Consider the following 25,788-nt stretch of genomic DNA (forward strand, 5'->3'; position numbering starts at 1 on the left):
GTAATAGAATAGGCGGCCGCTCTGCCAGTGAAGCTGTGATCCTCGGATAACAGGTAGAGAGGCGGCAGAATCAAAAGACACTGTCAGATCAGAATAACACAGGCCGAGTGTGTCGGCCTGGGGCAGTGTGGGGCCTCCCAGAGTCCAGCCATTCTTCCCTCCCTGGCCTGGCCATTGTGTCCTGGGGCTCCGTGCAGATCAACAGCTGCTGCCGCTCACCCCAGAGGTGGCTGCCTCACAGGGGTTGGCGAGAGGCGCCTTCTAGTTAGCGTGTGTATTAGTTTGTTGCATTTGTAAAGCCCTGTGGGATCCCATGCAGTGAATGCGATGGTGCTTTGTAAATATGAGTTATTATGACCATTTGATGCTTTTGAGGGATGTGCAAGGGATAATTTTAGAACAGCAGCTCCGGTGGGCTGACCTTCATCTGGGGAAGCAGGACCTCCCCCTCGGCAGAGCTTGTACAAAACATCCATCTCATTAATGCTTCCAGGATGGGGGGAGGCCAGGCCTCCATTTGAGGAACTACTGGAGGCCCATGGCTGTGGAAACTGGAATAAAACTGCCAGTCTACCTGGGGCCCAGGGTAAGGAGGACAGCCACCCCGGGTTGGTGAGAGAGGCATCTTCCCTCTCACAAGGGACGCCCATCTGCAGAGTCCTGGAGCTGAAATTAGCCACCAGGGTATGCGGATATGGAGAACTCGTGGACCTCTTTTGAAAGAGCACTTTTTTGGGGGCGTGTAGAACACGCACAATTGGATCAAGTGCTCTGCGAGGAAGATGTGGAGGGAAAGTGACCTTCCTGGGCAAAGAAAGCCATTGAGATGTGTAAGGCAGCCGAAATAACTAAAAATCAAATGACTCTAATGTGTGAGGACGAGGACAAAACTGTGCCCACTGTGATAAAGAAGTGGAACGCCCAGGGTTCCAAATCAAAGAGCCTACGGAATCTAAAGACTCCCAGTGGCAAGGCAAAAACCTCAACAGAATAAAAAAAACTCGGGGAAGAAGAGACCACAATCCAGCAAACAGTATACAGGGAGAAGTTGCCAGGAGAAGGAAGCCAGCACATCGGGAGACCCCCAATTTGGGCCATGCTTTCTAGTTGACCCCTATTTACAGAGACGCGGAAGGTGGGGGGTGTTGGACACCTAAGCAGGGTGATGCTGGAGTTTGATGTTGGGTAAAGTTTGATGTCGATACCTGGCCCACATCTGGTGTGGAGGCTCCTATGAGGAAGGACCCAAATCCCCCTTAGAGAGAGGGATAAGGGTTTGGACTCCATCTGCTATTCTGATACTTGTGGGGCTGCCACACTAGAAAGCGTAACGCTATGGGGGATTGTTGTGCTGTCGTTATCTGAGCGTTCCTGCCCCCTACTTGTCTTTCGGTCCCAGCTGCTAAAGTCAACAGTGACCCAGTAAATCTAATCATCTTGGCTCTTGTTTGTGATGTGTCAATTAGGTGATTATCCCAGCAGTTAATGTGTCTGTGTTTTCGGCAGAACCCAGGGGCATGGCTCATGCTTTGTGGTGCTGGGTGCTGGGGCTGGAGGCTGTGATGGAGGTGACGGTGACCCGCAGTGCATGGGAAGGATGAGGTCCGCCATGCTTGGCCCAAGCACTTCACGGTCCTCTCTGGTTCCAGGCCCAGTTGTGGGATGGGGTGGAGCCCTTTGCCTTTCATCTGCCACTCCCCCTTTGCTTAGCGCCCCCAGTCCCCCGTAGAACAGAACGCCAGCCTTGACCTCCGTTTCCAGGAGACAAAAGTAAGGTTCTTAAGGCCCCCCTGACCTGCTGTAGCTCGCGGAACGCGTGAGCGACCGACACGGTCTGGGGCTGTCACTTTGTCATCTGTTGGTGATGTGCCTCTCCTGCTGTCGCCCTTCTCTGTGGTGGAATAAAGCATGGCCCTCCACTGGGAGCTCCAGATGACTCCTTTTATGGAGCCATTCCCTTATCTTGAAAAAAATATTAGCTACATGAAGGCACAGAAGATTTTGATGCCTCTATCGGTGATGTGGGTCTACCTGAGGACTAAGAGGATATGATTACAGACTCCCAGAGGGCGTGTGAGAACAACTTGAAAAGGGAAAAAAATGAAAGAGGAAGATATGAAACACATGGGTCAGGTGCTCGGTCAGGTTCTTGACAATAAATTTAATTCAGGTGAAGGCTCTTCCCTTCGTGCAGGCACCAGGGGTGTGTGTGAGATGCAGCATGCCTCAGAGTGATGGTGTGGGGCGCGACATCAAAGCCAGGCTGGGGCACCCCCGGAAGTCAGTGGAGCTAATGAACACGTGGGTGCCAAGACCCAAGGAACAGCACTTGCAGCATATGGGAAGAAACTGGATTCTGGAAGTTTGAGTTCTGGCATCTAGAGGCTGCCAGTCAGAGGCACTGAAAGCGGATGCAGAGCAGGAAGGAGTGGGCAGGGGAGTAGCAAATGAGCCAGACCCACTGACCTCTAGCCCCACGGGAGCAGGGCCTCGCAGTCGGGTCGGGGGCTCAGAGCTGAAGCCGTTTGTGGCCAGCCTGCCAATCCCAGAGCTGGGGAGTCCCCAGGATGGGCTCTGCCATCCTGGGAACCAACAAAGCAAAGGGTGCACATGCTTAGGACCCACTCCTGAGAACCAGCAGCACGCAAGACAGTGGCGTGACTCTGCTTACTCATGTTTTTGTTTTCCCAATCTAGAATGTCTACAGGAACTCTTGGGAGCAGACCCGGGCTGGCAGTTACGACTTCAGGCTGGATGCCATCCCGTTCCAGACTGCCCGGGCGTCCAGGGAGATCGCCAGTGACGTAAGGCCACACGCTTTCCCTTCATCACTGACAGGTTTTACTCTGGTTTTCCCAGTTCTGCTGAAAGGCAAACCACTAGGACCCTTCAAGACTGTCTCTCTCTCTCTCTCCCTGCACCAAAACTGATCATGAACTGCATTTTAAATGAAAGCAAGAAATGGGTCCTATTTTCTAGGATCTTAGCCAGAAATTTAAGATTGGGGAGGGTGGTATTTTTGCTCCCTCTCTTTTAAGAAAGGCACTCTTAAAAGTTGATGAGTACCTAGAAATCAATGAACATGTGATTGGTTTGTTGATTTGCAAGAGAGGGACTCCTTTTAGCTGGAGTGTAGTGTGGTAGAGTAGAAAGCGACTGGGCCCTTGCCTTAGATTGAATTGAGTTCAAATCCTGGCTCAGTCACTTAGGAATTTGGCTGTTTGTCTTGGGCAAGTTGCTTCAATTCTCTGAACTCCAATTTCTACATCTGTGAAATAGGGATCTTATCTTCTAGGATTGATGTGGGAATGAAAACAAAATGGTAGATGGTGTCTGGCACATAACAGGTGTTCCAAACATGGCAACTATCATTATCAAAAAAGAGGGCATCATTGACGAGACAAATGTTCCACAGCACTAGACACAGGCTCACCTGGGAACGGTTTCTTGCTTATTCACAATGTGATAAGTACAGAAATCAGAGAAAGCAGTTTTTGAAATGTTTTTAGCAATTAGATGTTGCAGCATCCAAGTATGTGGCCAGAGGGCTCATCTCACTGAACAGGATGAAGGCCCGTTTGGGTGTTATCAAATGCACCTGGTACTCCTACACCCTAGTCACATGCAGGACCACATATTGCTCTTTAATGCACTGCAAATTTAAAAAGCGAAACACAACAAAAGTGGTCCGTCACTGCAGATGGTTTGAGGAGCCCTGGACTAGATCTCTGAAAGCTGGAAGGAATCAAAGGCAGAGTGGCTGTGTGAGAACGGGCACACTTCTCTTCTTCCTGTTTGAGTGTTAATCCCAGCAGCAGCAACTCCAGCAGCCTCCACGCAGTGGGCACGAGCTGGCGCCAGACACGAAGCTCAGCCCCTGTCTGGTTGAATCCTCTCAACCCCCCTGGGTGGGGGGCAGTAGATCGTTTTCCCACTTTATCAAATGGGGAAACTGAGGCTCAGAGGGAGACTCAGTAACTGGCCCAAGGCTGCACAGCTAGGTCTGCTTAAACCCAAAGCTTGTGCCCTTAACCCACTCTGGAGCCTCCTGCTGAGAATCCCGTGGGCTGGCCCAGGGCGAAGTGGGCACCTGTGACATACCTGTGATGCACCTCTGCTGCTCCGACTTGCAGTTCCGGTACAAAGAGGCTTTCCTGCGGGACCGGGGCCTGCAGATTGGGTACCGCAGCATCCACGACGACCCACGGATGAGGCATTTCTTCAACGTCAGCAGACTTCAGAGTGACAATGAGTACAAAAAGGACTTTGCCAAGAATCGGTCCCAGTTCCACAGCTGCACAGACCAGCCCGGCTTCCTTCAGGCCAAGAGGAGCCAGCAGCTGGCCAGCGACGTGCATTACAGGCAGCCCCTGCCCCAGCCCAGCTGCGACCCGGAGCAGCTGGGCCTGAAGCACGCGCAGAAGGCTCACCAGCTGCAGAGTGACGTGAGCTGCCTTCCCCTGGTGTCTCTTCCATAGTCCCACGTGCCATGTTCCCCTCTCGGGGGAGCCAGGCTGAGTTAGAATCCAGGACCCGTAACACTTTGGTGCTGGAGGAATAATAACAGTAACTACTGTTTCTTGCTTCTGTATAGTGGGCTGGGCTCTGTGCCAAATGCTTTCTAAGCATTGTGCCACGTAACACAACAACCCCAGTACTGCCCCATTTTACAGATGAGGAATCTGTGGCTCAGAAAGGTTAAGTGACTTATTCAAGATCACACAGCAAATACTGGCAGGCCTGAGATATGAACCCTGTTTGATTTGATGTGAGAGCCCAGGCTCTTGCTGGCTGTGCTGCACTGCTTCCGAGGGATCTCAGTAGTTACCTAACCCAGCCCTTGCCCTTTCCCTGGGAAGAAGCTAAAGCGTGGAGAAGGGAAGTGACTTCCCTAAGGCCACAGAGTAAGCTCAGGTAGGAACAGGTGTCCCCTCCCTGCCCCACTGCAGCTCCCATCCCTTGAATGGGACAAGTGCAAGGAACAGCAATGTGCTGGCCCAGCCCGCAGCACGTGGGGTCCCCACACCCAGGAGCTCCTGCTGAAGGAGGATTTGCTCCCCTCACTCTGGCTTTACTTTAGCATATTCCCCATCTTGTGGCTGCCTTTTTAGTCCTGTCTGCTCCGTGGTCAAGCCACCCAGACCCTGCTAACATGATCCTCTTGCCTCCTTTTTTCCAAGGTCAAGTACAAATCAGACTTGAACCTGACCAGAGGCATTGGCTGGACCCCTCCTGGCTCCTACAAAGTGGAAATGGCTCGGCGGGCAGCAGAACTGGCCAACGCAAGGGGCCTGGGTCTCCGGGGGGCTTATGTGAGTAGCAAGCTGCCAGCCCACCCTGGCTTGCAAGGCCGTGGGGAAAGACAAATTCATTGTTTCTTTTCAAAGTTTATTTTTGGCCAAAGGTCAGCTAGCTCTAAAGAAGTGTGAAATGCAGCTCAAGCAAGGCGCCTAATTTCATGGGTCTGAGATGACCAGGCAGATGACACACGGGTTAAACTTCCTGCAGGGTTTTCTCTGAAGTCACAGCTATTAGTTCTGCAGAGGCAAACCTACCGGGGCGACATCAATCCCGGGCCAGGGCAGCCCAGGCTGTGCTGACTGCTTGCTCGTTACATTCTCGGAAAGGGTCAGGGACTCGCTGGCTACCACCGTCTGCATTTTGAACCCTACTTTGTTCAGGAGAAAGATGCCGCGTCTAAATGAGGGACTGGCTTTGTTTCTTTCTCATTCTTGCCTTGAGGATCCTTTCTCCTGGGGAGGGCAGGGGAGGGGAGCGGGAGGGGGAGCGTGAGCATGTGTGAAGCTCCCGGGGTGTCTTAGCATGTCCCGTGGGAGCAGGATGGAGCTTGATTTGCACTCAGGGGGGCTGTTTGATTTCTGCAGGGGGGGCCGGAGGCAGTGCAGGCTGGAGATCAGCAGATGGGAGGGGTGAACCCGGATGCCATGGAGATTCTGCACGTCAAAAGGAAGAGGGCTCTGCCGTTGTGAGTGAGCAGCGTCCACCGTGATTCCTTGAGAGGGAAGCCAGTGGAGAGGACTTTTGCCCGCCTGAGACGTGCTGTAGATGGTGCAGTTTGGGTGAGCTGCGAAAATGCCCCACAAGCCCACTCAGATCTGCCTTTATTAAAATAACAATTCTGAAAGCAAATGGAGAATGTTGTGTTTTTGGTCCTCTCTCGGATACCGAGCCGTGGTTGGCCGGTTCTGTTGAGTACCTCGAGTGTCTGGGATGAGGAATAAAGGTGTGAAGGTGACTCCCACGGGTGCCAGGCAATCTGTAGTCCCAGTTTGCAAATGTCCCAGGTGAAGGCAAGTCTCTGTGAACACTGATTTTCTGGAAGGTACAGTGGTTTCAAGGGAAGCAAACATAATGTATTTGTGTGGATTCCGTCGTTCCTTGGGTTACCTGGGAAGGCAGATGGTGCCCATGTTGGTCCAGGAAGGCCCAGGCCGGGTCGTCTCTGCTTAGTGCGTGGGCACTGCACTGCGTGGCCTCCTGGACACCCGGGAGGCGTCCCCTTATCTGCGTGTGAGGAGGATGGGCTCTGAGGTTCAGAAGACAGGACCTTAGAAGCCAGTCTCCCTCTGGATGGTGGCCTTGACCCAACTCAGGAACTTGGTCACTTGGGTGTACACCCCTGGCTTCTGTCCGCATCCCAGACCCCAGCTCACGATGCCATAGACGTAGTAGGTGCCGTCCTTCTCACAGGTCAGAGGGCCTCCGGAGTCACCCTAAGGGAAACAGAGGCACAAGTTCAGCCTTGTGAACCAGAATATTCTTGGAGATGTCTCCACCTCTCCCCAGCAGGTGCTTCTCTGGAAAGCAGTGGCAAGGCCCTTCCTGTGTGTCACATGGTACAAGACTCCGGAGAGAGAGAAGCTGATAATGTCTTCTGTCCCCGAGTCTGTGAGGGCTTGGCAGAGAAGCCACAGGGCTGCACTTCCCACCTCTTAATCATACCGATATTTACTGTGCGTTCTCAGGGGCCCTTGACTTGCTTCTTCGGGCAGCCGACCAGGGGGGTGGCACCCAGCTGGAGGAAGCCCTTCCAGGGCCAGCAGGGCACACACGGGTGAGGGGGATGGAGACCCAGAGGCAGCATGACCTAGGTGTGCAGCACAGTCTGTGGGAACCTTCTGGGCTCCAAACCAGGCCCTACTGCTTGCCAGACATGTGGCCTAGGGGCTCAGTGTCTCACACTATAAACTGTGGATAGTATTAGATGTCCCTTCCACCAGGGCTCTTGTGCAGATTGTTAGTAAAGTACATAGAATAGAATAGTGCCGGTGAGCCCTCCACTGAGTGGGAGGATGATGATGGTGAGGATAGCTGTCAGACACTTCTACTTAAGCACTACAACTGGTAGGTTTTTTAAAAAATGAATTCTCTTTTTTAATCTTACCCATAACTTCACGATTTTATGGATATGTTCCATTTCATAGATTAGGCATCTGAGGTTAGAGAATTACTTTGGTGATTGAAAAAGGTCACAAGGTAAGAGACAGGACCAGTTTCAAACCCACAACTGTTCCCAAAACCTGCAAGTGAAACCCCTGAATTGTTTAGGGAATTGAATGATCTCTCTTATTACTCATCTTCCAGAAGCTTAGGGAAAATTGCATATATCGGGCCATGCCCCTCCTCTGAGCATGTGTGGCCCCTTGGGAAGGGACGGGGGTCCCAGGAGAACCACAAACCCTGGAGACACAGCCCTCGATTTCCCATCCCAACGTGGGCTCAAAGCCAGCCAATCATTGGTGGGTCCCTCTGTAGGGAGGTTCCATCGGGGAGCCAGGATGTGAATGTGGACATGTTGGGTTTTCCAGGACAGTTGGATGGTTTACCAGGACAATAGGCAGAAAATTCTGAGTCTGAGAAGGAGGCACCCTGGGTGGTGTGACCCCTGCAGAGACAGGGGTGATGGGAAGTGGACTTTGACTTGGGGCTGGGGCCTGAGGTCACTTTAGCACCAGCTGATGAAGCCACCACCTTCTCCAGCAGTGTCTCTGAGTTGCCACAGGCCTCAGCAGCTTGGGCTTCCCAAAATCCTAGACCAGGGAGAATGTCAGGCAGGCCCCAGGGCTGCTTAGTTTGCTGGGGCTACGTCACTCTCTCTCCGCCCCCACATACACACACAAGTCCTAGGGATCAGTTAATATTATTGTGAAATTTCTAGGCCTTACATCTTTTTCCTTCTAACCACTGGTGTTCTGGACAGTTGAGACATGTTGCCCAACACAGAGGCCAGAAGCAGCGTCTTCGTATTTGAACAGGGTGGAGCAACGTGGCAGAGGCTGTTGTGTCCCACAGCTCTCGTTGTTCAAATTCTAGCCCGGCCACTCACCATCCTATTGCTCTAGGCCAAGGTGACTTCTGTAAGCATCTGTACAATGGTGATAATGACGTCCCCTCTACCAGAGGGTGGTGAGCGTTAAATTAGATAATGTAGGCAAAGTGACCGCTGTGGTCATTCTGCCGAGTCATCCTGGACTGACATGGATCCACATGCTGGGGACAGATGCGCCCTGCCTGTGCCTTCGCTTTATGGCAGGTGGACTCTGAAACTAGCTCCCAGCCCAGGGCTGTGAGGGGCCTCTGTGCCCGGGGTCACGTCCTGTAAGCCTCTCCTCCTCCCAGTACCATTTGGAGTCTCTGACCTGGCAGGTGTCTCGCCCAGGTTTCTGAAGGTTTCCCGCACAGATCATACTGTCATCGATCAGGTGGTTGTAGAGTCGGCGGGAGTTGCACAGACTGTTGGCGATCAGCTTGACTTTGGCATCCAGGAGTTGGCGGGACTCATCCCCTGTGGGGCAGAGAAAAAAGTCATTACTGTGGGGACCAGGGTGGCACTGACTTCATCAGAAACTATCAGTAGTAAGGAGCAGGCCACCAGCTCTCAGCTCAGGAAGAGTTTTCCAGGGGACAGGTGGAAACAGCTCACCTTCAGCCTTCACCATGCTGTGCAGACCTGCAATGCTGCACTGGCCATAATGGACCAGGACCATTTATTCCCTTCTCTGTCTCCCCAACTAGACCAGGAAGTTTGTGGGGACAGAGAGGGTATCGTAACCATTTTTTAATTTCCTATGACTAACAAAAAGGCTGGCACAGAGTAGATTCTTAGTGAGTGAATGGATGGATGGATGATGCCCTGGTGCACTCGGTTGTCTGCTTCCTAGAGCAGGAATTCCCCCCTCTAGAGATAATGAAATCAATCAAAACACATCATGGACTTTGAATATAAAGTCTTAGAGGCCTATTCATGGAAAACAAAATAATTCTAACCTGAGGCCCCGTAAGGTTCCCATCTGAGACATCAGTGCACTGGCCAGACCACACTGAGCAGAGCAGAGGTGGAAAGTTTCGGATAGACCACGAGGAGGATGGCTACAAAGAGTTTTCTGGCTGACCCGAAATCAAATTAGCTAGCAATCTCCTTTCCCAAAAGCCTCTGACAAATTTGTATACTACATTTTACTTTCTTCATGAATGTAGACCTATTGAGAGTGATTCTTGCTGTCCATTCTTAAAGACAAGATTTGGGAAGGAAGAGAAATATATTTTGAGTATTTGGGAAAGACTTGAAATATCCTTCTGAATTTTTTTCTAGTAGAAAATATAATCTTGTCAGTACTATGAGGAAAGTAACCCTTTGGTTACTGTTTTATATAAGACCACATCCTAAAGACAAATCAGTAGCTCAATTTAACAGTATTTTATAGCACATCTACTATGGAAATCCCTGACCAAAGTGCTATGGGACAGACGGAAATGAGACCGGACGCCCCCCCCCCCCCCGGGGCTCACTTAATGAATATCTCTGTAAGAGTCTGTCATTTCCCGTGATCATGATTCCAAATCTAGAAGGTGATTATTGGGAAACTAAAACTCAGTTGTTCAAGTGACAAAGCCAAGAATCTAATGCAAGTCTGTCTGACTCCAAAATTTATGTTCCTTCCAGGATATCCTCTTTCCAATCTGCCTAGGCGAGGAGTGAGGGCTCCATGGGTTCAGGGTCAGTGCTTGATAAACTTCAAGCATCTAGGGGTAGGGGCCAGGGACAGGCAAGTGAAGAGATTTAACTAGAGCTTGAACGATGAGGCAGATGCTTTCTTTTGATAATGCATTTTGAATATAACATGTCAAGTTCTCCTCTGGTTGATGCAGCTCACCTAAGTCAGGGGAGAGTGCATGGCTGGACTCACCGGTTTCTGTAACACCCCAGCCAGAGATGTGGCACTCAGTCCCAGAGGGAAAGGGACCATCCGGCAGACAAACGGTCTTCACGTATTTGGATTCCAGAGCACAGTGACCATCCACCGGCTTTAACTTGAGCAAAGCTAGGTGGGAGAGAGAGAGGAAATGGGTGTGATGTTGCTTCTTTGTCAGAGAAGCATCAGCTTCCCCTTGCTTTGGAAGGTGGTCGTAGCAAATCCCCCTCCCCACCCCCACCTGAAAAACTTCAGTCATTGTGTTTTTTGAACTTCCGCCTGGGGAGGAGTAACACTTCAGGCTGAGAGTAATATCAAGAAATAATAATTGGCCGGGCTCCGTGGCTCACGCCTGTAATCCTAGCACTCTGGGAGGCCAGGGCGGGCAGATCATTTGAGCTCAGGAGTTCGAGACCAGCCTGAGCAAGAGTGAGACCCTGTCTCTACTAAAAAAATAGAAAGGAATTAGCAGGACAACTAAAATATATATAAAATTAGCCGGGCATGGTGGCGCATGCCTGTAGTCCCAGCTACTCAGGAGGCTGAGGCAGAAGGATTGCTTGAGCCCAGGAGTTTGAGGTTGCTATGAGCTAGGCTGACACCACGGCACTCACTCTAGCCCGGGCAACAGAGCGAGACTCTGTCTCAAAAAAAAAAAAAAAAGAAAGAAATAATAATTGAGTTTGAAATAATTTCTAATCCATTTGTTAAAAAACAGCCTGTAAGTTTAAAAAGAGCTATTGAGGAAGGAGAGAGAGGGAGGGGTCCTGGGAAGGGAGCAATGGAGTATAGACCTGAGCTGCCAGGAGCTTAAGAGCATCCTTGCCTCTGCATCCAAGCATTGACCAGGTGCCAGGTGTGTCTGCACACACATCCTATCACTGAACACGCGGGAAGCTGAGAGTTGCGCATCAGTGTCCCCATTATACAGAAGAGAAAATGGAGGCTCAGGGAGGAGACCAGCTCCTGGCTGCAAAATAGGGGGCTGGGATTCAAAGCCAAGCTCTTTCCACAGCACAATGTCCCCAGCATCTCTTCCTCTCGGTTTTAAAGTGTGTGCCCATTTATCCACAGTATCAACGCACGCTCTTAAGCACTAAAAAGCCCGGGAATACATTCTCTCCCATACAGGATCTACAAGGGACCAAAATGATCAAGAACACCTTCTAGAACCAAACCTCAGGTTCAAGACCCGCAGGAGATCCATGAGAGAGGAGACTTGCCAATATCATTGTGGGGAATCTCATCTGTTTCATGGTAGGAGCTGTGCGTGAATATCTTCTCTACCCCGAAGCTCTGCTCGTGGAATTCTGTCTTTTTCAGGTCCTGGTCTCCCAGCACCACTTTTAGATATCTAGCTTTTTCTCTACAAGATAAGAAAATAAGATGGTCAGGAAGTAGCCCTGGGATGTGAGAGACCTAAGCCAACCCCAACTCTGTTCCTGGTGGGTTGTGTGACCTTTGGTAAAGCCCCCGACCTTCTGTAGCCTTGGCATCCTCATCCGTAATCTTTGTCTCGCTCGCAGAACCTGCTGTGAGGTCCAGATAATATCAGGGAGCTGCTTTATTAACGGAAGCAAGCTCTAAATGTAACATTTACCCCACTTTTTGGGAGACCTCCTGCTCTCCCTGGGCCTGGCAAAAGAACAGCCATTGCTGTCTTGGACAGATCTTCTAAAATGCCTTGGGAGGTGCTCATGTTTGCTTGCTCAGTCTCTCTTGGGAGCACCTCTCTAGAATCCCAGAAGAAATTGTTTCATAACAAGGTGGACTGGAAGACCTTCGAGGCCACCTCTGAAAGCTGGGCTTCGTGGGACCAGCCCCGGCCATGAGCACAGGGAACTTGGAGGAGGTCGTGACTCTTTAGCTCCCGAGAAGGTACCTGCTTCTCTGCGGCACACGGGAGACCCGACTGAAGACACCTGACCCAAAAGGCTCCTTGGTGATGGCGGCAGACAGCGGAGTAGGATTAAGGAGGTTAGGGAAGCAGATAGACCGGGATTGACATCTCATTTGCCCGCTTACTTTCCATGTGACTTCAGGCAAGGTGCTAAGCCTTCCCAAGACTCAGGGCCCTCACTTATGGAAAGGGAGTAACAGTACACTCTTTCTCTCCACAAGTATTTAGTGTACACTTGCCATGTACAAAGAGACCTGCTCGAGGCCCTGGAGATGCCACAATTTATAATAATAAAACAGATAACATCCCCTGCCCTCCCTTAGCTTGTCTTCCAGTAGATAGTTGAGGATTAAATGTCACGTGACACACGCAGTGCCCGTGGCGAGCATTCTAGACACAGTAGCTGCTTTCCGTCTGGCTTTAAGGAGCCACTTTTTTGCCCTTGGAGTGAGGTCAACCCCTCAGTCCTGCCAGAGCTACCAAGATGCTGCTCAGCGAGGAAGGAGAGGGCACCTCTGAGCTCTCAAGTCACCCCGCACCGCCCCCAGCGGGCACCTACTCAGTGCAGTGGGCGGCAGTGAGCACCCAGCAGGGGTGTATCAGTGACCCCCCGCAGAAGTGGCCCCGGGGCCGGGAGACGGTCTGGATCGACACCTGCCACGGGTGCTTGCCTGCCGTGCTCTTGAAGCCTCCGTAGATCCTCTTGACATGACTCTGCGCCGTCTCGGTCCTCCCGCAGGAGTCAAACCCCAGGGGCTTGGCCAAGGGCTCAGTCGGGCTTTCCTCCGGGTAGGCGGCGTCTGCGGGACACAGAAAGACAAATCTCTCCACTCAGCCTCCCTCTGGCCCCTCAGAAGGACCCGGTCAGAGGTACGACTCGGAGTCCAGCCATGAGCAAGGCGCTGGAGCAGAGAAGACTGCACTGGTGCACACAGGGTGGGCACGAAGTAGGTGCACAAATGTTATTTGTTGAATATATTCATTAATATAAAGCAAGTCTAGAGAATTAGCAAGGAAGATTTTTTTTCTTGTTTCCAAGTGTGTTATTCCTAGGATTGACATGTGTACACACATATCAGTATGAATGTGAGTATATAAATCCATCACTGGGTATGTACTTAGCTATTCACTAATGCAGACATATATTGGGGGGAGGTTCAGCGTAAATGGTTGGATATCTAGATGAAGTAGAATAGGTTAGATAAGACATTTGCACAGATGATTGTGGTACAGAGGAGAGAGCAATAAGTGTTTTGTGGGCAGTGTCTTGATCCATTCCTTGGGGTTTGTAAGGAGGAAGAGACAACACTTCACTTGAGAGATCAAGGAGGACTTCCTGGAGGAGGGGATGCTTGAGTTGGTTCTCCAAGAATGGTTGAATATGGACAAGAGCAGATATGGGATGGAGTATTATGACAGAGGTGACCGTAAGAGCAAAGACACAGATGTGTAACTGTTCAGGGAGGGAATCCCATTGGTCAGGGTGGGAGGGTGCATTGTTCCAGATGTGGGCATGGAGGAGGCCAGGGCAGACTGGCAGGAAGACTGGAATTTGGACATGTTGCATCCTGAGAGGCCGTGGGGGCTCAGCCAATGTTTGACCACCACTGCACACCCAGGGCCTGGCATAGTGGCTGGCACACCCCAAGCAATGGATAAGTATCTGCTGGGTGCACGGACTTGGAGTCAGGAAACATGAGTTCACAGCTGGCCCACCTGGCCCGAGCTTACAGAGGTATCCAGGCTGCACAGCATCCTGAGGGGAGCAGACGGCTGGGAGGTGGGTTGGAGCTGGGATGGGAATTGTTAAAGCAGGTGTGGGGGAAGGTGGGGTAGGGGGGTGGGGTGCCAGGGATGTCACTCTATGGATCTGTAACCTCCCTAGCCCTGGGGACTTTGTGCAGCCACAGCCTCACCTTGGGCTGAGCAGGCCAAGACTTCGCAGTACTCCCACTCCACCTTTTCACTGCTAACTTTAACATAGCACCAGGGCTTTTGGTCTCCATCTGGGTTTCTAAAATATAAAACAAAAGAACTCAGGACCAAGGCTTAGTGAACCCACTGGATCTCATTAAAGGACCTGTTATAAGAGGGTGCCAGTCTCTTGTGCCACTTCTGGGACCACATTCCTTTTGAATCCTCCAACAGGTTAGCAAACCTTGGCGTAGAGGGGTGGTCATAGTTTCTTGGCAAAACCTTAACTTCCAGAGGAGAATCCCAAGGACCAGGAAATAGTTCACAAGCCTCGTGCCAGATCCATGGGACATATCAAACTGTTTGTGGGAAAAGAGATGAGATCCTTACAGAAGACCCTTCTTTGTCAGGGAAGTAAAGTAGCCACAGAAACATGGTGACTGTAGGGTTCCTCTGAGAACGGAAGGGGGATCCTCTGAGAGAGGTTGCCAAGAGGCTTCCTGAATTCAGCTCCATGAAGGGAAGAGCTCACGGTGAGTGCAAGTGACCAGTGTTTTGTGCAAGGAACATCCTCTTGTTTATGGATCCAGTTTAAAGCCATTGCAAAGGACCCCTGCCCCCGATATGCAACTCTGTGAAGTCATTGGCCTTGGTTAGACAAACTGCAATAGGACAGCAGAGGGGTCTGCAGGCCGCAGAAGGGGAAGAAAGTAGCTAGAGTCATCACCAGGGAGGGTGACGGCATTGTCCCTACATGGGAAGACCTGAACAGCCTCGGGGAAGAGACTGTAATGCCTAACAGACATTCCATTTGCTCCTCTGCATTTCTGCCTTGAAGTTATGTGGGGCCCCATCACTATTTCTGACCAATGAAATACATGCGGGGAGATGATGCCTCACTTCTAGGTAGTAAAAACGTGATGCTCTGTTTTCCAGTCTCTTCTTGTCCTTCTGAATCTGTGGAGCTGAATCCCCAATCCTCACCGCCACCAACCCGCATGACACAGGGAGCATTAGTAAGAAATAAACTTTGATGTATTTGAGCCACGGAGATTTGGGGATTGTTTGTTATAGCAGTATCACCTCACCTGTTCTGTGTAGGAAAATCTTCCTAGAAAGAAGGCTGATGACTTTCAATGATCTGCTTCCAAATCAAGGACTGAGCACAGGGAAGAAGGCAATTTTTACCTGCAGAAGTTGTGCTCCCCAATGCCATGAGACTCGGCATTCTCCATAAACACGTTGTAATTCTCCTGCAAGAGGAGGGGGGAGTTCCAGTGAAGGCACGTGCGCTGGTTGACTGTGGTACTCACTTGCCCTCGGTAAGAGGAGCCGTCGCCAACGTAGCAGTCATCCGGACCTCGGAGAGACAAGGCAGGGACGTGAGAACTGGTAGCAGCGGCCATGCGGCTCCCAACACGGGCTTGGCAGGTGGGACTATCAAGGGGTGCTAGGCTTGGGCCTGGATATTTATCCCCCTGAAATTTCACCACAAAGTTTTAGACACAAGGTGCTTGAATGTTCCACATTCCACCCTGCTTCAAAACATGAAATATAGTAGTTGTAGGAGGAGGGGAGTTTAGTTCCTTAATTCTGGCTCCCACAAGAACCGCTGGAGGGTGGGCTGAGGCCCAGGGATGCCCCGGTGGTTTGCTTTGCCTGCTCTGTATCTCAGTTTATTCCTTTCTCTACACAGAGAAAGACACACCCCACGGCCCCAGGTTGGAAGGCTGAGGCAATAGTAGAGTTTGGGAAACTTAACTTGAACAGCATTCTGGCAACAAAACCCCAACAGAGAAGGATTCCAGAGGCCTCACTTGTGGGCCTGAGTTTCTGATGAAAGGGTGGCAGAGACTCATACCTACTTCGCAGAATCTGCCCCTGAAGTGGTCAGGACAGGAGCAGGAGAACTTGGATCTCCGCTTATTCCGGGAGCAGGTGCCGCCATTCCGGCAGGGGTTTGGCCTGCACACGGGAGCCACTGTGTGGACACAGGGAAGGGGCCAGGAAGGCGCTTCAGAAGGAGTTGCAGCCTCCATCTGAGATGACGAGGAGATATTGTTGGCTCTCTTCTGGTGTCCATCCGTGCACAGAGGACGGGTCACCCAAGGAGAAAGACAGACCCACTGACACTCTAGTACACATGAGCCTTGGGTTGAACCTTGGCTCTGCCCCGTGATAGCCACGCAACCACGAGCACATTAGTGAACCTCTCTAAGTTTCAGTTCCTTCATAGGTAAAACTCTTCCTTGCTGTGTTTTTGGGAAAATGCCAGAGAGAATGTAAATCTCCTGGGATTGAGTCTGACTCGTAGTCGTGAATCAGTATATTAATTCCCCTATGCGGCCCCCTCTCGGGAACAGAGCAGGGCCTACTTCCTGGAGGAAGTGAGTCTCAGGATGATTCTTTTTAGATGGGAAGGGACACAGAGCAGTCAATTCCCACTGGGCTCTCCAGGGATGCTGGGTCTTTAGAAATCCTAGTGAAAAGGGCCATCTTGGATGCCACAAAAACACCAGATGCATCTAGACTTCCACACAATAGGATGCAGGGACCCCAGGCACGACCGAGGGCAGAGAAAGCACAGAAGGGGCCTCCACCACTCACCTATGGAACAGCGTGAACCCATGTAAGGGTGTTTGCAGGCACAGCGGTAGTAGGGAGGACTTTGGGTGATGAGACAATGGCCCCGGCCACACGGGTTGTTCTTGCAATTGTTTTGCACTGTAAGAGATCCATCGAGACACAGGGACAAAGCGCAGGACATTATTTGTGACCCATTTTATGCAGAGGGATACCTGTGCAGTACTGTTGGGGGTAGGGGTGGCTGTCAGAGCACACGTGGTCTTGTCCGTGGTGCTGAAACGCCGCGCTACACCAGGACAAGGCTTCTCTCCTCCTCTCTTATTCTCGAGTCATGGGTGATCCCTTCCCACGTTCCCTCCAGTGCTCATAATCCTAATGTTTCTATCTTAAGAAAAGCGTTGATAATTTTTACACCTCAGCCAACAGAGTCTCAATTTTAGTCTCTCCATTTTACGGCTGATTTCATATTCCATTCACAGTTTTGTCTTTCTTCTGAGACGTTGAGGGATGAGCCCAGATATTATGTTTATACCCAATGGCCCCTACCATCCTGAAACATTTACTGGAGGGATTGAAGGATTGGAAATGGAAGGATCTTAACACTTTGGGAGGCCGAGGCAGGAGGATCGCTTGAGGTCAGGAGTTTGAGACCAGCCTGAGAAAGAGCGAGACCCTGTCTTTACTAAAAACAGAAAAAAAAATTAGCTGGACAACTAAAAATAGAAACAAAAAATTAGCCGGTGTAGTGGCGTAGTCCCAGCTACTTGGGAGGCTGAGGCAGGAGGATTGCTTGAGCCCAGGAGTTTGAGATTGCCACGGCACTCTAGCCCAGACAACAGAGCGAGACTGTGTCTCATAAAACAAAAAAAAAGAAAGAAAGAAAGAAGGAAAAAAAGAAAGAAAGAAAATGGAAGGAATAAGTGAGAAGGGTACAGTGGAAAGAAGTCAACCACAAAGCCCTCTATATACATAAGACCCTCCTTGCCCCTCACCCCTAGTTAGATGGTTACCAGATTGGAAAGAATCCAGTCTCTCTCTAGGGGTACACTTAGCCCATACAAGTTTTACTCTGGATAATTTATCCCATAGCCTCATGTCATGCCCACAAGAGCTCAGTAAAGGCAGACACAGTGAGGATAGCAGGATGAAGGAGCACGGGCTGGGAGTCAGGCACCAGGGCTCTAATTTCTGCTCTACACTAACTGCAATAGCTGTGTGACCATGGGCAAGTCCCCTGCAATCTCTGGGCTCCTTTTCTCTAACTGGGTTGGGCCTAATGTGCCCTGAGATCCTTCCTGCTTTCCCATTTGAGGACACTATTTTTCTGTTGTAGTTACTCAAACATGCTAAACACAAAGTCCTGAGTTTGGAACACATGTTGGTTACAGCCCAGCTCTTATCCCCTCTTGGCCTCAGTCTTCTCATCTATAGAATGGGCATACTAGTTCTTTCTCTCAGTGCAGGGGTGAGGATCCTGCAGAGGAATCCCTTGTGCAGGATACAATTCATGCAGTTCAAATGTTTTCCATGGGAATCACTCCGCTCTTCCTTACCCCTCGAGTTGGAGGAGGAACTGCCTCTTGTTTAACTCAGAGGGAGGAGTGAAACTAGTGAAGATGCACTCACCATTCTGACACCTGGTCCCAGAGAAAGGGTCCAGGCAGCTGCACGTGAAAGTCCTCCCGTCAGTGACGCAGTCCCCGCCGTGTTTACAGGGGTTGGGCTGGCACGCATCTAGGACACATGGGCAGAAGTCAGTGTTGGTAAGGGACAGCAGGCGACAAGTCCCCACTTGTTCATCTGATTTCAGTCTCCTGCCCCAAATGAGAGAGGAACTCTACAGCCAGTGACTGGGGAAAGGAGGAAAACATATATTGTCCTTAAACTGCAAGAAAAACCACAGTCACCAGACCAGAGAGAGGGATTCAAGTTAGTAAGAGGAGAGGCGAGAAGGAATCGTGGCTGTCTCCCCTCGGCCTGGCTTCGGATGGGACCTTTCTCATTGAGAAACTCCCCTTTTCCCTCATCTGTGTTTCTCTCCTCCCAGTCTTGCTGGGAGTGCCACGGGGTCTGTCTCTGATGCTGAAGGCATTTCACAAGCCTGAAGACCTCCCCTACTTCCAGTGCCCAGGGGTGGAGGTCAGGATTGGGGAAAGAAAACCCACCCCTAATGAAACACGAGCTTTCTGAACATCAGGAGAGAAGACCAAAGGCAAGAGGGTGACAGAAGAATCGGCGGCGAGGAGGAAATGACCCAGTGGCCTTCATCTTTCTTCAACTACTTGTTCAGTTAGATTTTGTCATATTTCATCTGTGCCTTTGGCTTTTCATGGTTGTCTGAATGGATCTTCCCTTGGGGAATTCTTTATCCTTCTGTTCACACACATTGCTCTTTGGTTCAGGAACTAGGATCCCTGGGCCCGGCTCTTGTTTTGATGGTTCTTTCTGATGTTCCCCGATGCCCTGTATCTTGGCCCTGCCTTCCAGGCCACTTCGTACAGTTATACAGCTTTTATTCCAGCTGCTAAGCGCTTCGCGTTCCTTCTCCTGGTTTAGTCACGTGGCCTTGCTTGGACCCAGCTTCTTATTTTCCTTTCTGTCCCATTTCTTGGGTAAAGAAACCACAAAAACAAAAACAAGCGTGGTAGAAGCACGTGTGTGTGAGTACACATACACACATATATACACATGCGCGCACACACACACACATACACACACACACACACACACACACACACACACACAGCCCCTAACAGCTGTGGAAAGTGTCTAAAGAGTGACAAGTGAAAGAAAAACACAGCAAAGGCAGAAGGGAAGGAAAGTCCCGAAGCCAAACTTCTGAACGCTGCAGTCTGATGCTCAACACTGAAGCATACTTAGGACCTGACCCGTGACCTAAGCAATGGCAGCGATTTTGACCCTGACTGCTCTTCAGTGGCAGGAAACCTGGATGACGCTGCACTAACCCGCTGCGTGACCTTGGCCAAACCAGCTCCTCTCTTGGCCCCACTTCCTTCATCTGTCACTTGAGAGTAGGGGAGATGGTGTCTAGGAACCTCCCCAGTTCTTACAGTGCATAATTCTAACTGAAAAAGAAGCCAGTCTCAATAATTTCTTTGATGCTTATTTTATGATGCTGGTCAGAGAAGAGAAGAGCGAGGGGCCCTTGCAAATGGTCACACGTACACCTCCCCTGCGGACACGCTGCCCTCCTCCCCAGAGGGCCCCTGAGACAGATTGGAGACCTACCGTCCTCTTCGTAGTACCAGTCAGGATTGTCAGGCTGCGTAGGTGAGGCACTGATGTGCTCTTCCTCATCGTAATATTCGTAGCTGGGCACATCATGGTTGCCACCAGCCCAACCTGCAGGGGTGGGAACAGGACACAGAAAGCCCAATCACTAGACTCAAATAGGTCAGCATTTTAAGTAGTCAAACACCTTTTCCCCAAAGAGTTCAAAGTCCTCAAGGAGGAATCCTGTGTCTATCCAGCTCCTCACACCAATAGGGGTGGAGAGGAGGGGTTTAGGCTTTGTGCCTTTTCATTTGGGGGATGTTATGACCCAGCAAGACAGGGTTGGCATTTGGCAGAGTCAAGAGCACCTGATTAGTAATGGGGAGAAGAAGTCAAGTCCTGGCTTTCCGCTCCCTGCAGCCTTGGATAAGCCACTTGTATCTTGGTGCCTGGTTTTCTCATCTCTGAGCAACAGGCAGAGGATGCGGGCTAGCAGGTCTCCAGGGTCCTATATAGTGTCTGCCCAGGGTCACATCACGTGACACTTGAGTACCTGGTTGGTTCTGTGAGTAATATTTCTTGAGGGGACTTCGTTAGTCAGCTTAATGACATCGAAGAAACTCTTTACTTTCCTTTTGGTCTTGGCATCAAACTGCTTCTAAGCTGTACCTATAGAGTCATTTCAACAGGTACTATTTATTGAGCCTTTAGCATGTCAGGTCCTGTGCTAAGTGCTTTACATGCACCATTTTATTTTACCCTCATAAGAATCTAGAAGTTGTATTAGTCAGTCACTGTATTTTAAGTTGAGAAACCCGAGGCTGAATGAGGTTGAGTAACTTGGCCAAGGTCACATAGCTAATAAATGGCAGGATGTGAACTAAGGCGGTTTGTCTCCATAAAACCACTAAATTCCACTAACTCAACTGCTTTGACTGGCACCTTACATTGCCTTGGATACCTCCACACTCACCCTCAGGAAAATGTGTCCAACCATCCCCATGGAGTATCCAGCCTGCTAATTAGGAATCGCCCAAGGACAACCTCAAGAAAGTTCATGGATCTTGCCCACTGAAAGAGAAGACAGCGTGTGGAGTTGCCCACAGCCGTGAACCTCGCGCTGGGCCAGTCACTGGGAAAAGCAGGTGTAGGTGAGGCTGGACTCAAGCGCTTTGCTCTCTGGGGCCCTGGGAGATGCTCGTGGCTCTACGGCTGGTCGTTTTGTGGAAGTTTGGGATTTGAAGAAAGTTGGGTTGACTTTGCTCCCTCCAGCTGGTGGGAGTATGGCAAGTGGGCAAGCTGAAGCTGGGAGGAAGCTGTCCAGAGTGGCATATGATAATGAGGCAGGAGCACAGGCAGACAGCTGACTTGAAAAGGCACTCCTACGGAGCCAGCCGGTGGCTCGGAGGATGGCACTTTACCGCAGCCTGATTATCAACCACATTATCTTACTCGTCTCTCAGTCATTCTGTTACAGTCTTTATCTCTTTGGCTTTTGAAAAATCGACTTTTGCACAATGGCTGTTTCATATTTCCCATTAAAATGGAACTATCTTTTTATTTCTTTTTTGAATACGCCAACTCTGGTTCCTTGCCAAAGTTTCACCTCATTTATCACAGTGTCAAGTCAAGACTCCCTTTGCTCGCTCATTATTTCTCCAGAGCTGCTTTTCCCCACTCTGAAGATGCTCCTGGGGGAGGCCACCTTTGCAGGGATGAGGATCTAGGTTGAAGATAAGGCTATTGTCTTCCTGGAGCAAATAAAGTTTCCTTCCATCTAGCCCGATAAAGCAGGGAGAGTGAGGAAGTGAGGGGAAAAAAAATGTTTTTCTGGGTTTGACATGAAAGATTTCAGACTGACATTTGGGAGAGACAATGGGGTTTGGTAATGAGATGATCGCATCGCTTATTTATTCCTTTTTCTTTGGAGAAGTTATTTTTGTTTTTCCAACAGGTGTTTATAGATAAGTGCACTTCAGTTTGCTCCTGTAGTTTCTCCTGTTTCTCCCACAGGTTAGGGGTCAGACAGGCTAATCTTGGCTAGGTCGTTAAGAATTACTCCTTTTGCAGATATTTGGAAATGGGGAAGATTCTTATGTAGATGGGATGGTGTGACTTTTCCATGTGATGGGGGATGGATGAAATGTCTGTTAGAGGATTTTGACTCGAATCCATCCTACTAACAAGCTCTGCTCATCTCTCTATGAAGCTAAACGGGAAATAAAATATGTAGGCTTTGAATCGTGTTCCTGCTAAGCAAGGCAGTACTGGAGCTCAGGGTCCTTGATTGAGGTGGGTAGAACCAGTGGAGCTTGGTGGCCCCAGATCACCAGGCTAGAAGCCATCCAGCTGGGGACTGTGCAGGGGAAAGCACTGAAATCCTTTACATTTGGGGTGCACTGCAATGTCCTTTGAAGGTGCTTTATAGGAGCATCACCTGGAGGGTTTCTCTACCTTCAAACTTACAGCTTCTTTTGTCTTTTCAATTTGTTGGCACTTAATCCTATTGTCTATGTAAGAAGCTTATATTGCGTACCTACAATAGACCAAGTATTATGCCAGGTGCAGGATGGCATTGGGGACAGTGAAGAGTTATACAAATACGAGAGGAATGTGTCCTTGTCCTCAAAGGAGCCTCCAGTCAAGGTTGGGTGAGGAAAGAAAGGCAGCCAAGGAAGGAGATCAAAGGGTCATGAAGAGGCGAGGGAGCTAAATGTGACCACGTCTAGGCCTGGTGGCCTCAAGTTCCACAGTGGAACTCTGGTTTGGTATGAGCCAGTCTGATGACAAAAATAGCACCTATTCTCCCCCCATCCCTGCATCCACACTCTTTGCAATGTGACTTTGCAGCTCCTCCCACAAAGAGATAGAGTCAGTTTCTCTGCCCCTTGGGTCTGGGCTGGCCTTGGGACTTGCTTTGGCCAACACACGTGTGTGGAAGGACATTGTGCCAGCTCAAAGCCTGGGCCTTAAGAAGTCGTGCTCGGGCTCTTTCATACACACTCTCCCTCTCTCTTTCTCTATCTTTCTCCTGGCCCCCTCTGACTGCCATGTGAACAGTTTGGCCTGCAACGGTTGGTTCTGCTCTTGGTTCTGCAAGAGCATAAGAGAATATGTGGAAAGCAGCAGGCCCACTGATCCTGGCTGAGGCCTCAGACTTATGAGAAATCCCAGCCAAGACCAGCAAAATGAGACCCCAGCTGACTGCAGACACGTGAGCAAGCCCAGTCAAGATCAGCTGAGCCTGATGCAGGCCAGAAGAACTGCCCAGCTGAACCCAGCCTAAATTGCCAACCCTAAGAATTACGATCTCAATACACGGTCAGTGGTTAAGCCACTAAGTTTGGGTTAGTGTATTATGCAGTAATAACAAATGGACAGGCAGGGCTTATGGAGACTAGGTTGCTATTGGGATAAGAATTTTAGATACAAGAGCATTTCTTAGTGGCCCAGGTGGCTGGAGAGTTTTAGGTTTGATGGCTGGATCTCAGATGGCAGCTTTCTCTTGGGTACTTGGTCTAACTGTTTCCTCCAATTAGATAATCAGTTTCTTAAGAGCAAGATCTATTTCTATTCTTTCTTCTCTCTACCCTACAGTGCCCAGCACAGAGCCCTACATGTAGTTAATGTATGTATTTGACAGTTAATTTTTAACTTTATGGCCAAGTTTTCTGCCTTGCACATAGCTCTGCTGGCAAAAAAAAAATGTCTGCTTGAAACAGAGCAAATGGGGAATTTAGGGAAAACTATGTGAGATTTGGGTCAAAGATATTTAGTAAAGAAAATGCCTGATGAGCTCTGTCGAAATCTAGAAACTTTCGCAAATGCTTTCCTGGGTAGAGAGGGATCACAGCCTGATACAAAATTGGGTTCCAGGTATAAATACAGATTATTTGAGACTTTCTATAGGCCATAGAAACAGGGAGAGCTTTCAGGAAGAAAGAGGCAGCTGTGAGAAGCATTTTACATTAGATATAAAAAGAAAGACTTGCAGATTGTCAATTTATCAGAGCCTGTCTCTAGAAATTATCAGGAAGAACCGTAAGAGTATCTTGAGTTAACACAAATCATCCTTATAATAGGTTACAATGTACTGAGTATTTTCTATATATCAGACACTAAATTAAATCTGTGTGGTTGCACACAGTCTTGTTTAACCTTAAAACAACCCTATGATATAGGTATCATTATTCCTATTCTACAGATGAGGGAAAACTCAGGCCAAAGGGGATGGCATCACAACCCAGGTCTACCCACCTCCACGTTTTGTTTGCCTTTTTACAATCCTGGAACCTCTCGTGGGTTTGGGTGTCACGAAACTCCACGGGTTTTAGCTTTCAGGAAGTGACACGCATCGGGAAATCTTCTTAAGCACATGCTCCGGGTCCCTCGACCGGCATTAACAAGGTCCATGTTCAGGGTCTCTCAGAAGAGCTCAGAGTTCCTACGATGGGGGCTGTGCAGCTGCTCTGGTTAAGGAGCTTGCCAGATGTGTGGAACGGAATGAAAATCCCCGGAATGTCGTCCCTGTTGGCGTCATCCATCACTGTGGCACAGACGGCTCCTCCGAGGGCCTCCCCCAAACCCCAACCCTGTCAAGCTGCATTTGATGCGTCCAATCTGGCTGACGGGGGGAGCCCAGCAGAGACCCTCGCTGGCAGGCGGCGGGACAGCTGATGGATGGGCTCAGCCCGTGTTGCCAGGCAGGGCCACGCCAGCTTTGCAGAGGCATTTCCACACACCAGCTGGTTCCTGGGTCCCCTGCTTTGGGGAGATGGGCAGAGTCTGCGATGTTTGAGGGCTACCTCCTCCGCCACCCGGGGGGACTGTGGCTGGGCGCCTTCTGCCCCAGAAGTCCCTGCCGTGCACCGTCTCCAGCAAGACCCACCAAAGACGCAGCTTGCCCGTGGGCAGGAGCGTGGCGTTTCCTTCACCACACTGTCTGCAGCCAGCAGGGATCTGACAAATCCCATCAAAGCACAACCCCGGTGTGAAATTAAATCAGACACCTAACAGGGATGTTTTTAAACCTAATCTACTCTTTGCAGAAAGGCCCAACCACTACGTCTCATCCCACTCCACAGCCAGAGGCTGACAGAATACACGGAGATGGAGCCTGCGGCCCAGGGGTGGCCTTCTTCAAGGGCCCTTCATTTACTCCCCAGACTGTCAGAAGCTCTTGGCAGACCTCTTGTAGAGCCCAGTTTCTTGAGATGTTAAATCCAATACTCTCCACTCCCCATTAGTGGTTTTTCAGCTTATGCTTAAATACCTCCAGTGATGGGGAACTCATTACTTCCCAAGACCCCACAACCCATTCAGATTTTCAGACAACTCTAGTGTTCGGAAAGTTCTTCCTCTTTGCAGACCAAATCTAACCCTGTAGCTTCCAATCTATTGAATTAAAGCTATAAACCTTATGGACACATAGACTGAATCTGCTCCCTTTTCGGTGATTTCTGTTCAGTAGGGCCACTGCTTACAGTTGTTCAAGCTGTGCACTGCACAATTCCAGGGTGTCATAACCTCATTGCAGATATCTTTTACAACTTTTTGGCAGCTGGAAGTCTCGAGGTAAAGACGCTTCTTAATTCCCACAAGGTTGCCTCATAGACTGGGGGCAGGGGGGGAGTTGCTGTTCAGGTATGCGAAGGAGTGAGGCTCCTTGAGTCTTCTACGCCCCTATTTCTTCTTGTATCACCCCGTAGCTTCCGCAGCTCTGTCTCTCCAACATCCAGGCACAAGGGGCCCCTTTAATGGTGCCTGAGCAATTTGTGCTCACGCTGGGGAAGAGGCCGCTCCCCTAGCCCCTTGGCTTCTGCCCCTTCTGGCCCCCAAGTGTGGATGGTGGCTTGGCCAGCAGCAAGGGGGTCCTTCTGAGGAAGTGAACAATCTGTTGTTGAATATTCTCCTCTGCTTTGCAGAAAGACTCAAAAACAC

The 25,788-nt window shown here is 50.1% G+C and overlaps 2 protein-coding genes across 8 annotated transcripts in view; one reads left to right on the forward strand and one right to left on the reverse strand.

Moving 5' to 3' along the window:
* The window catches only part of LOC123650458 (nebulin related anchoring protein), a 62,520-nt gene extending 56,370 nt beyond the window's left edge, over positions 1–6,150 (forward strand). For all 6 annotated transcript variants that reach the window (XM_045569373.1, XM_045569372.1, XM_045569377.1 and 3 more), the window contains 4 exons: positions 2,697–2,804; positions 4,134–4,445; positions 5,181–5,312; positions 5,886–6,150. In XM_045569373.1, coding sequence (XP_045425329.1) covers positions 2,697–2,804; positions 4,134–4,445; positions 5,181–5,312; positions 5,886–5,990 — 657 coding nt within the window. In that variant the 3' untranslated portion in view covers positions 5,991–6,150. The remainder of the gene's footprint in view (positions 1–2,696; positions 2,805–4,133; positions 4,446–5,180; positions 5,313–5,885) is intronic.
* HABP2 (hyaluronan binding protein 2) overlaps positions 3,430–25,788 on the reverse strand; it is a 33,417-nt gene continuing 11,058 nt past the window's right edge. The window contains exons 3-13 of one of the 2 annotated variants that reach the window (XM_045569379.1): positions 19,864–19,977; positions 18,241–18,348; positions 16,636–16,752; positions 15,894–16,009; positions 15,217–15,281; positions 14,031–14,128; positions 12,674–12,914; positions 11,438–11,580; positions 10,209–10,343; positions 8,661–8,806; positions 3,430–6,734 (exon numbers count right to left, since the gene is read on the reverse strand). In XM_045569379.1, coding sequence (XP_045425335.1) covers positions 6,570–6,734; positions 8,661–8,806; positions 10,209–10,343; positions 11,438–11,580; positions 12,674–12,914; positions 14,031–14,128; positions 15,217–15,281; positions 15,894–16,009; positions 16,636–16,752; positions 18,241–18,348; positions 19,864–19,977 — 1,448 coding nt within the window. In that variant the 3' untranslated portion in view covers positions 3,430–6,569. Of the gene's footprint in view, positions 6,735–8,660; positions 8,807–10,208; positions 10,344–11,437; positions 11,581–12,673; positions 12,915–14,030; positions 14,129–15,216; positions 15,389–15,889; positions 16,010–16,635; positions 16,753–18,240; positions 18,349–19,863; positions 19,978–25,788 lie in introns of both variants that reach the window. The other variant, XM_045569378.1, reaches the window with a different exon arrangement.

This window comes from Lemur catta, chromosome 14 (assembly GCF_020740605.2).
Source record: "Lemur catta isolate mLemCat1 chromosome 14, mLemCat1.pri, whole genome shotgun sequence".
Taxonomy (NCBI): domain Eukaryota; kingdom Metazoa; phylum Chordata; class Mammalia; order Primates; family Lemuridae; genus Lemur; species Lemur catta.